The sequence below is a fragment of the Tursiops truncatus genome, chromosome 8, assembly GCF_011762595.2.
Source record: "Tursiops truncatus isolate mTurTru1 chromosome 8, mTurTru1.mat.Y, whole genome shotgun sequence".
Lineage (NCBI taxonomy): Eukaryota > Metazoa > Chordata > Mammalia > Artiodactyla > Delphinidae > Tursiops > Tursiops truncatus.
The window spans coordinates 46307416-46319501 of NC_047041.1; the positions used below are offsets into that span (position 1 = coordinate 46307416).

Consider the following 12086-nt stretch of genomic DNA (forward strand, 5'->3'; position numbering starts at 1 on the left):
AGTCATTTTATCTTACTGACTCATTTGGGAAGTGTGCAGATGATAGAAGTGGGAGGGGGTAGGAGATAGGCTCTTAATCTTCTTTCCAGAATGATTCATCATAATAACTATACAGTTTGGTTATTGTATGGTGATACAAAAAATTTATTAAATCCATTCAGTTTCTTGTAAGTGTATTCGGTGTCTCTGATGCCAGGCAGCAAAGCGCATTCCCAGTGGCTTATGCTTATGTGATTGATGGATGCTCCCACAGTATGAACAGTACAGCTGGTTGTATTGTAACCAAAATCAGGTAGGCATCAACACTATTTGGTGACTATAACTACTGCTTTGATAGAATAGAGTGGATAATTCACTGATAATGAGTCATTACCTTTTAAAGTATGTGATTACCTAGTTCAGTATTTTGGAGGTATGCCTTTAAGCTAAACAATCTTATGACTAAGGTTGAATAGGTAGTAAAATATTTCCAAGTGTTTAGTTTTTTTCCCCAGGCTATCAATACAAAGTTTTGAGACCTTCCCAAATGGTTATATTTTTATATTTTACTGTACTGTTTTTTGTTGAGAAACCAGGTAGTTACCATTTAAGCCAGGGGAGGTCCTCCATTAGAAACTTGTAAAGTGTTTGTTTGGCCAGCACAGTACTTTTTACATGTTTGAACTTGAATACCTCAATACTCTCTGCCAGTCACTCCCTATTGTCTTATAATACCAGAATGAGCTCAGAGCTCTGACCTAGACTGCAAGTGGTCATTTACATGCAGTTTTAAAGTGCAGGAAAATTAAACTGGAGATAATTTAAATTTTATTCAGAAAGTAAATTTCTTTATCGTTTTCAATAAATCCTGTAATATTAGAGGAAAAATATTTTTTAAAGATAAAGGTTAAAAGAAAGTTGCCCTGTTCATTGCTTTGGTTACTCATAGTGTTTTTATTCCTAGTTTTTTACCTTTCCCCAATTTGTACATTCAGGATTTCTTAGTTAGCCGTTTTTCCCACTTTTTAAAAAGAAACCGGGTCACAGTGGACTTTCATAATTTTTTGTAGTTTTTGTTTGGCCATGCCACGTGGCTTGTGGGATCTTACTTCCTGAACCAGGGAATGAACCCAGGACCTTTGCAGTGAAAGTGTGGAGTCCTAACCACTGGACCGCCAGGGAATTCCCAATTTTTTGTAGTTTTCTTGACCCAAAATTTGCTGAAATTCATCTTTTGCTCAATTTTCAGTTAATCTAATTTAAAAATCTAGTCACTTGGTGTTTTGAACATTCGTGTAGCTGTTAATATGTACAGATTTGAATTTTATTGGTGGCCCAACTTCGTTTAAAATGTGCCATCAAATTCTGTTTCCTGGGCTTCCCTGGTGGCACAGTGGTTGAGAGTCCGCCTGCCGACGCAGGGGACACGGGTTTGTGCCCCAGTCTGGGAGGATCCCACATGCCGCGGAGCGGCTGGGCCCGTGAGCCATGGCCGCTGAGCCTGCGCGTCCGGAGCCTGTGCTCCGCAACGGGAGAGGCCACAACAGTGAGCGCAAAAAAAAAAAAAATTGTTTCCTTTTTACCCACTGAGGTCAAACCCCTCTGGCTTCTAATGTACCATAGTCTGGGGTTTACAAATTAATATCTTAATTTAAGTATAGTATAACATGAACCTTCTTTTTTAAAGCCAAATAACTGCACAGAATAAATTTTGAAAGACAGGTTTAAATAGTTTGTTTACTGTGACAGAATTGAAATAAACTATTTTCCTGACTGAGGCAGTGTTCTTCAGGTCTTAGCTAAAAATGACTGTTTCCTTAAATTGTAATGCAGATCACAGCAGGCGCGCACAAATTTGCCCCCTGACCAAAAGTTTTGGTAAAGTACATTTGTAGCAACAGGTTTAAAGTAACATGTTCTTTGGCTTATGTTGCCCATTTCTACTAACTGGGAAGATGATTTAAGAAAAATATGGTAGAAGACAGATGTTAGAAATCGTTTTTGGTTGCAGAAACCATTGTAAATTTTTGTATGTTTATAGATGGTGGTATGCTAGGGAGTAAGTACGGTGGGAGTGTTTAAGGATAAGTAAGGAAACAATTTGCGCTAAATTATCCATTTAGTAATATCAGTGGGTTTTGAATTATCTAAGTTCATTACACCATTCTCTCTTTTTAAAGGAGTCTAATTCAGTAATTTGGGTTTCTTATTTTTGAAGTTAGGAATTTTAATTCTTTTTTTTTTACTGTGATAAGTAGAACTCTGCTTTAAATAAAAATGACAGCACACATAAAATGTATAATTTTGGGTCAGACAGCTTTATCGTGGTATTTTAGCTTGTAAAATAAAGTTTTTTGGTTTTTTTTTTTTGCCTTTTATATATGTTTTTCCTAGTTGTAAAGGTAAAGCATATTCATTTCAGAAAGCTGGGATTATCCAGAAAGGAATCAGAATGAAAAGAAAAATCAGCCTTAATTTTATAACCCAGAGAATATCCACAGTAAAATACAGATTCTTTTGTCTGATAATTGGGATCATTTTTTTTTATCAAACATAGTTTGATAGGGAATTTTGTTTTGTAATCTGTTTCAATTTGTTTTTTTTTTGACCTCGCCACGTGGCTTGCGTGATTCTACTTCCCCGACCAGGGATTGAACCTGCACCCTCAGCAGTGAAAGTGTGGAGTCCTAATCACTGGACTGCCAGGGAATTCCCTTGTATTTTATTAATTAAATTTTACATCTTTGGCTGTACTGCTTTCTTTAAGGGCCACTGAAAGCCTGTCCCACTCTCAGAGCTGCCTTTTTTAGGTGACAGGCTAAATCCTTTCATATAATTTTAAGTAGCATAAGATTATTTAACAGATATATCACTATATTTGAAAAGAATAATTAAGATGCTTGTGAATGTGGTCTTGGATGACACAAATATTGTTTGGTATGACTGGCTTGTTTCATAAGAAAGTGTTGGTCTAGCTCTGCATTGTGTAATACTGAGGCTATTATCCACATGTGGCTAAACAATTTAATTAAAATAAAAGATTCAGTTATTCAGGTGCACTAGTCAAATTCTGGGTCCTCAGTAGCCACATACGGCTAGTGCTAACATATCAGTCGTATATAAAATATTTCCTCATCATCACAGAAAGTTTTGTTGGCCAATGCTGATTTAGATGCTGTTACATGAGAAAATGGTTTCAAGAACTAAGATGAAAATTTTTAGGAAGGGAAACACAATAGATCATTTCAAAAATTTAAATGATCTATCTTAGGAATTGAGGAATAGACCTAGGATATTTCAAAAAACAAAACCAGAAACAATAGGAAGAATATGGCTGCCTCAAATTTGAGTGCCTGATGACAGGTGCTACGTTAAGTCAACTTACATATATGATACCAATCTTGAGTGAGGTTACTGATGAGGAAACTGAGGGCCAGAGAGATCAGTTAACTTGCTTAGCATCATACAGCCAAAAAAAATGGCTCAGGTCTATGTGCTTCTAAAGAACTATACCACACTAGATGAAAGCTTCAAAGATAGAATTTACCTTAATCTTATGAGTATAGCTTTCCAATGTTATAAATAAGATGACTTTTGAAGTAGGTAACTATCATTAGGACAGCTCAAGCTGAGCCTGAATAATCATCTGTGAAGAATACTGGGAATTGATCCCTCTGTAAGGAATGTTTTTAAATATGTTCTAAGATTCTATGAAAGAATAATACCTATGGAAACAGTGAATTGAGAAAATGAAGTGTAATGTTTCTGTAGTGTATTGATACTCCCCACCCTGGCCCCTGCCATTTTCATTCCGGTTTGGATTCTTTGAGTTTTCAGTGAAAACTGCTATGTGGTTTTTTCCCTGTTACAGACCAAACTGCCTAATGTAAAGGAGTAGAGCAAGCAATGTGGGAGAGACGGTATTGGGAACACTAGAGAAGTAGGCTCTTGGCGAAGTGGGTAGTGTTGAATAATTTATTCAGCCTTTTGTTGTAGATCCCAGAATTGTACCTCATGTAATAAATTACAAGTCTTATTTATTCATACTTAGATGTAGGTTATTTTTACAGTTTTATTTTTGTGTACAGATTTGCTTAACCATCACTGAATTTCTAGGTCAGGTTCAGGTAACTGAAGAGCCTTTATAAGTAGTTTATATTGTCTAGACCCAAGGTATGCTGCAAACACAGTCTGGAGCAAAATGGGAAATAACATCTTTCTAAAGACAGGCTTAGAAATCCTAATCCAGTAATTTAAGATGTTTCCTTTCTCGGGTAGCAGGGCTGAGTTATACCTGTAAGAAAACATTGAGACAGTTCACTAGAAAAGACAGTTGTATCAAGTGGCAAATCTGTGTACAATACATATTAATTCCAGAAGTCTTAAAACTAGCTTAGGTAAAGACTGAGGTAATGCTATTCTCTTCAGTGTCTATTAGTCATAAAAACTGTCCTTTTCTCCGTTTCACCTCTTAAAGCTCATATAGTATAGATTGCTTGGTACAAGAGTTCATCAGAGAATAACTGAATTATTTTGGCTTATAGCGAGACATTTTCTGATGGAATTTTCTTTTAGAGGAAGTACTCAAACCCTAAGAACATTATGCATATAATGTAGTTTTCATGCTAGTCACAGTACTTTTTGCAGCTTTGTAGCTAGTATTCAATATATAAAGCTAAGAACCTGAACTACACACCCAAGAGGTAGTGTGATGAATTTCTAGAAGTGTTTTCAAATTCTTGAGAAGTATTCTTTGATTACCCAGAAAAAACAAGTCTTGGTAACTCTTTCAAGTCAAACAGGTAACATTGCCTTAAAAATAGAAAATGTACTTGCTGTTTTAAAGTTTGCATTTTCTAGGCAATCATTTATATATATTACTAAAGTTTTTCGATAATTATGGAAAGCAATCCTACCTGGCTGCTAGGCCACCATTCACAGGGATAGCCAAGAAAACAGGGTACAGGCCACCAAAAACAAGACCAACCAGTCCACCTCGTGTTATGGTACAGGTTTCACAATGTAAATCACCTAGGAAATAAATTAGTTCTGCAAATGGATAGTCAAGCAAACATTTAAAGAATGCAAGGTCCCCTTTTATGTATCACAGATACTCAATTTTCAGGCAGTAATACAGCAAATGCATGTCTACAAGGCATGTTAAAAGGTATAATTACACATATGGATAATCTAAAACAGCCAGGAATAACTGATAAAACCATCTTAGGAAAAATTCCCTAATTTGTTTTGAACTTGAATATAATACTCAGTTTGCACTGCTTCTAGCTTTTTGCGCATGTATTAACAAACCTGAGCTAATATTTTTGTCTTTAAGAAACTTTTTAAACCCATGGGAAATTTAACAGTTTGATTTATCTTACATTTTTACATTATGCAGTGTGATTTCATTTTTATAAAATTGTTTATTCATTTCCAGATTAGTACAAGGTATTAAAAATAGAAAGCTATGCTAACCTATGTTTTCACTCATTCTGTTCAGTTTATTGTGCAATAGGTTTCCCTGCACATAAAAATTCTTTTCACACTGATCTTGGGGATTCAAGCAAATACTCATCTAATTTAAACAAATCTGAAGTAGCACTTAAGAGAATTTAAATGGACTGCCTCCCTACTACCACCTATGGTAATAATTTTTTTAAATTATTAATCAGAAATTCTTTCATGATTTAGCTGTACTTGGAGTACTGAGCAAATATGGTGAACTGTCCAAAGGAAATCAAGTCTCCATGTATTTGATAACTATTGCACATATACACATTTAGTGCTTTTAGAGATTTAGTGATTTTTATGGGAACAAGATAAAGAGTCTTGTTCCCATAAAAATTTTTTTCCCCTTAAGAAAATGCTATAATTTTTAAAAAATTAAGGCAGTTAGCATTTAAAAAAAATAAAGTTTCCAAATATTTCTTACTAAACACTGTAGGAGAGAGAAGTTAGACAAAGGAAAGTATTTAGAATTACTGTGTATATATTTTACTTGTTTGGTAGACCATGCTAATCTGAATTAATTGCTGCTTTACATAGAGAGGCTAGCAAGGTTCAGTCTTATCCAAGCAGTATTACAGCATATAGCCAATTGCTACAATTATTTAAGGATTAATGTAAGATGCAAATAATGTACATATACCAAAGCAAACTTGCTGGTGACAGTGAAATAGAATTTACCTGTATTCAAAGGTAAACTTACAAAACCTTTGAAAGATACGTGTGCCATCAAAAATGGGATCACTGCCATTGGTAAGCCAGCAGCTACAGGAGCCTGTGTCACATGTAGGATGCGTCGAAAGAGACTATTTGCTATTAGGCCACAGAGGGCAGCATTAAGTCCAATATATGTTGATCCATTTTCAAGCAGATTCCTGAGTCGGTGAGAAAAAACAGTAACTCTTTTTGGCTGTATTGTGTGTGTGAGCTCTCCAACAATTCTGGCATATGTTACAGAACTTATCAGGACTTTAGGATTAACAGGATCCAACATTTATATCTTATAGCTCCATAAAACAAAAACCTTTTAAAATCATTGTTTTACATATAGATTTTTATTCTAAAAGGCTTTGAATCTGGTCAACACTTTAAGGATACAGTGATACATTTAGTTTTGCTAAATGTATTGTGGGAATTTGCAAAGAATATTGGTATGGAAATTCCACCATCCCCCCACCAAGTATATAGCAGGGAAGAGCTTCTGAAGAGTCTGACTTGGATGCCTCTCTAGGCTCCCACAATACGCAATACTTACTTCTGTAGCAAAACACATTATAAGGTGGTACTAGCTTATCACAGATTTACCTGCCAGGCTTCCAAACTAGCCTGTAAACAACTTGAAGACAGTGGATACAAAGATATAAATATCTTGGTTTCAACAGCACCTGGCACACAGAAGGCATTCAATAAGGTGAAATTGATGTTTCCTTTTACTCTTCCTTGAAGCATTAGAGTCAGGATTAGGGGGTGGAGCAGTACTAACATTTAAGGGATCCTCTATGCTAGGTACTTTTTATAAGAGCTCACTGAAATAAGAATAAATTGATGTTTTGGGATAGTAAGTGGTAGAACTGGTTTTTAAGGAAGGCATGTATGAGATTTAAAATGCATGTTCTATGCATTCTTTAGTTTTGGGGGAAAAAAAGTAAAACTGCTGAATATTGAAAGTATCCAATTCAAAGCCTTCAGCCTATCACTTAACTTCTTTACCATCTGCTTTGCTTCCTGTAACACAGGCGTCAACCTCTTTTCTCATTACTCTTAATTAGCCAAACTAGCCACACACAATATCCCCTCTAACTTCTATGGTTAACACTCAAGACAGGTTTTCTAGGAATTCCTAATTGAGCTTTCTACATTGTGTAAGGTACTACTTTTCTTACCTGTCACTTTGCAATCACAATGGTACTTGTCATTCAATCATTGAGCACTTATTGCATGCCGCAGACTTGGTGATGAAGGCACAAAAAATTATCTTCGGTGTTTTCATAGTTTATTATTGGAGAATGAAAGATACGTAAACTTGATATATTGGATTGGCCAAAAAGTTCGTTCGGATTTTTCCATGAAAAATGCGAACAAACATTTTGTTCAACCCAGTATAACAAAAGTATTAAAATGGTAATGTTAGTACAAGGGAGGCAGTTTAGAAACTTAGGGTACATAAGACAATATTTAAATTGTGATGAGGGCCTAGAGAGCTACCAAACAACAAAACACATGAATGTGAAAAGACCTGTGTATTCTTGTGGGAGCTGAGGGAATGGGAAACTCGAGCACTTCCTCTAAAATATTTTTATTTTATCTTCATAACAATACTGTGAAATATGTATTATCTTCATTTTTAGTCATAGGAACAAATGCCCATATATATTACATATTATATACATTGTAATATTATATATATATAATTATATACATTGTAATATGTTGATACATTAATGTTAAATATTATTAAAAATTACATAAATAAGTACCTAAATATAACAAGGAGTGTAACTGGAATCTGAAATAGCAACGTTTGCTGTCTCCCAACCAGATTTTAATTTCCTGTGGCTTAAAGTCACATTGTTCAGTTAATAATTCAATACAAAATTGTTACTATCTAGCAGCCCCATTGCCAGTCAGTGTTCCCAAAAAGTGCCTATACAATTAGAAACGTGAACTCAAGATTTTTTGGCAAGATAATACCCATAAAGTAACTAGATACATGAACTAACACATGAAATATAAGACCAGAAATAACAAGTGGCAATGAAATAGATGGCACATGAAATTATTTTGTAGATTAGAAAGTGAAGTGTTTGATACTAAAGTTTCATACACTTAAGAACTTTTCAAATAACTATTAAACATATCTAAATTGGTAATGCAAGAAATGAGGATTCAAACTTAGAAGAACTAGGATAGATAAAATAGAAGCAGAGGAAAAATAGTGGACAAAGATGAGATGCTGTCATCTGCCCTGTTTAGGTGCCACTGTTCAAAAGCAGTTTATTCCAAATTAAAGCTTACTTTGCAGTTCCAGATTACTTCCCCATTGATTATTATTTCTAATTTGGTGAAAGTCCCAGTAACACAGCCTGCTTGCTTCTCTTCAAGGCTGTCACATCTCTATTCTTCCTGGCTTTCCCTACCTTACTGGCCTGGAAACATGGGCACATGTCTTTTATTTGCTTAAAAAATTTCTGTTTACCTCTGGAAAACAATAACAAAAACGATGTGCACTGTGTGTTTGTGGTGGGGGGAAAGGGAGGTTGGATATACATCTTATTACTGCTCTTGGTTTATGGGTTCTCCCTTGTTGATCTGGCGTCAGCAAGATTGGAATTTGTGCAAGATAGTAAGATTATACTTCCAAAATGTATTTCAAATCTATCCTTTTTTCACTTCAGCTGCCACCACCACTCACCAGGATTACTATGCCAGTTTTCCTACTGGTCTTCTTCCTTTTCTCGCCTACCTTAAATCTACTTTCCAAAAAGCAACTGTCATGTTCTTTGGAACTGTTAGCTGGATCATTCCCTGCTTAAAACTCCTGTTCCTTCAACCTTATGCCCACTTCCCTTGTACTTTAGTAACACTGGTTCCTCAAATATGACAAACTTGTTGCTCTCTGTGGCCTAGGCATATGCCATTCCTTCCTCTTCCCCAGGCTGACTCTTCTTCATCCTTTTTGGTCTCAGATTTTCAGTTTAAATGGAATGTTAGAGAGGCTGCCTGAAGAACATTTTGTGGGAGCGTACTGGAGTTCACTCAGCGTTGTCTTCAAAGATCAGTATGTTTCCTATATAAATTTAATAATATCTTAAAGATCTTTTAGCCATGATCCCATTTCTCTGACATTCCTTGTCTAGTTATGTGTGTTACATGGCACTCTCTTAGACTGGTAAGTGTAGTGATAGAAATGAATTGAGAAAGAAGACAGTTTAAAGGTTTGTTATTTAAATTAGTCCATAAATATATACATCTGCCTATACTCTAAGCCAGATGGAAAAACTGGGAGAAATGAATTTTAGCCTTGACTTAAAGGAAAATGGCTAATCTCTCTGAGCCTTGGTTTTCTCATCAACGTAATAAAAAAAATCTCAATTTCCTTCTGACATTCTATGTTTGTTTATATTCAAACCAAATAAATTTGAGATGAATCAATGATGAAAGTCCACCTGATAAAAGAATTTTTTAATTAAGAAGGGATCTTACCTTTCTGCTTCTGGAAGTTGGTTAATTTTTCTGGTTATGATTTCAATTAAGTTCTTCTTGACAGTACCATCTGGTTTATGATTTTCCATCTTGAGCCTTAAATTAAAATGTCATTTTTCAATAAGGTGTATCTATAGAAAAACAGCAAAAGAGCTTATAAAAAGCCTTTGGAAGACCATAAATATTTAATTTTAAAAGAAGCAGCCATAGCTTTATTTCATAATCTGAAAAATTAATGCATTAGACACCCCCCAAAAAACCCCCACAATTCTATGAAATAGAAACCAGAACATGGAAGACAACACATAAAGCTTATAGGAAATACAGAATATCTTTGTAACCCTTAAAAATATTGTAAATTTGCAAACAGCACTAACCATAAAACACATAAAGCTAATATTAAACTAATAGTAACCAATTAAAATGACCTTGTGTTCATTTACAGATACCATGAAGACAAGCCAGTTGGGGAGAAAATGTTTGCAATGTAACTGACAAAGGAGTAGTTGGTACCCAGAATATGTAAAGTATTGAATAGTACAAATCAATAAGAAAAAGGCAACCAACCCAATAGAAAAACTGGCAAAAAGTTTGAACAGGCACTTCACAAAGAGAAAAGTCAGACAATAAATATGAAAATATGCTTAACCACTATAATCAGGAAAATAGAAATTAAATTTCAATTACTGGCAAGAATGTGGGGTAACTGAAACTCATGTGCTGCTGGTGGAAGCATAGGTACAACCACTTTGGAAAAGGATTTGGTACTTAATAAGTAGAAGACACACTCAGCAATTTCACATCTAGGTACACCCTAGAGCAGAGGTCAGCAAACTTCTCTAAAAGGGCCAGATGGTAAACATCTTAGGCTTTGCGGGTCACATAATGGTCTTTTGTCGAATACTTAAAAAAAAAAAAAACTTAAAAAATATAAAAAACATTTTGGCTGGCCGTGAAGAAACAAGCGATAGGCTTCGTCTGGCCCACAGGCAGGTAGTTTGTTGATCTCTGCGCTAGTTGAGGTGAATAAAAGATTAAGGGAATGGGTGAATGATTAATCTTAGCCTGAAGATTTATCTCATTAAATAAGATTTCAGGGTAGCAGAGTTACGAAAATCAAAAAGTTCAGAAAGAACAGGCAACATGACTCTGAAATTTAATTTTCTTGGTTCACTATTCATTTGCTACAAGATTAATTTATAACACTAATTTAACAAATATTTACTGGGTAGCCATTAGATGGCTTGGAAAATATTCAGTACACTGAATTTCATATCCCTAAACTTAAAGTTAACATAAGTAGTACAATGCAGGCTTAGAAATTTATGTCTGGGTTTCCCGGACTCAAACTTTTTGAGGGCCTTGGTTACAATAACGTTAAGATCTCTGCCTTACAGGAACTTTGAATAATTTTATGTTGGGGGGTTGGGGGTGTGGAGAGAGAGATAAAAACAAGTAATCAAATTCAGTATATATAAAGTGTATAGTGTATATGTCTGAAATACTGTTATATCATAAAGTCCAGCCTAATGCTATCACTAGTTTTCTGTTCTGTGCTCTGCATATTGGTGAGGTTCCTGGTCCTGTGAACTAGCCATTTCTAAGGTGTCGCTATTAAAAGTCACCCTTAATTCGGTAAAAGTTCTATCTGGCAGCCCGCAGTAGGCCATTGTATCCCGGTTAATAATAAATCCCTATCAAAGACAATGCCACGTTTAAATATTACAAACATTTCAAAAGGCTTTTGCACTAGCTATCTTCAAGATAGCTCCCGAGATAGACAAATGAGGAAAGTGGGGCCTCTGAAAATTAAATTAGGCCAAGGTCACCCTGTAAATTGGCAGTAAACCCGGCATTAAATTCAAGCACAGGCTTTTCATTTTTGCCCCCTGTAGGCTTAATTTAAATATAAGATCCTTTTTTCTAGGGTGGAAAGTGTAGGGACCGATTCGGTGCGGTAGAACCGATTCCCCTCCTCCACTTGCGACTCAGTCCCGGGATCTCATTCCCACGCTGCGGTTGAACAGCATGTCACCACGCTGTGCTTCTCTTGATACTCGCCTTTTACTGCACCCTTTTACCCGGAATGCCGGCACCTTACGCTCTCCTCCCAGCAGTCACTGCCTCCATCAGCCACGCGAGTGCTCACTCCAACCTTCGCTCAAGTCGCCCGGGCGCAGCCATTTTGGCTGCCACGTGACACGGCCCAAGGCGGGCACTGGGTCGCTGCCGGGCCGCTGATTGGGCTTCCAGGACCGAGCTTGCGCTCAAGGGCCTTCTAGCAGTGGGAGGTGCTGTGCCGCGCAGCAATGAGGTTTGGAGACCGCGGAGGGTACTGGTTACAGCCTATCCACGCCTCAGGATAGAGACTGCAGAAAATTGTGAAATTTCCGGATGAA

At 36.1% G+C, this 12086-nt stretch overlaps 1 protein-coding gene across 2 annotated transcripts; it reads right to left on the reverse strand.

Annotated features, from left to right (window-relative positions):
• Positions 1-3940: 3940 nt before the first annotated feature.
• Positions 3941-11904, reverse strand: TMEM126A (transmembrane protein 126A). 2 transcript variants are annotated; one of them, XM_019948720.3, is made up of 5 exons: positions 11749-11904; positions 9688-9783; positions 6166-6359; positions 4896-5010; positions 3941-4273 (listed from the first exon to the last, which is right to left on the reverse strand). In XM_019948720.3, exons 2-5 carry the CDS (start codon positions 9774-9776, stop codon positions 4081-4083), a joined length of 591 nt encoding a protein of 196 aa, XP_019804279.1. In that variant the 5' UTR covers positions 9777-9783; positions 11749-11904; the 3' UTR covers positions 3941-4080. The 2 variants fall into 2 exon arrangements, with proteins under 2 accessions (XP_019804279.1, XP_004311698.1); XM_004311650.3 differs by having other exon boundaries at positions 9688-9818; positions 11749-11897.
• Between the last annotated feature and the right edge of the window lie 182 nt (positions 11905-12086).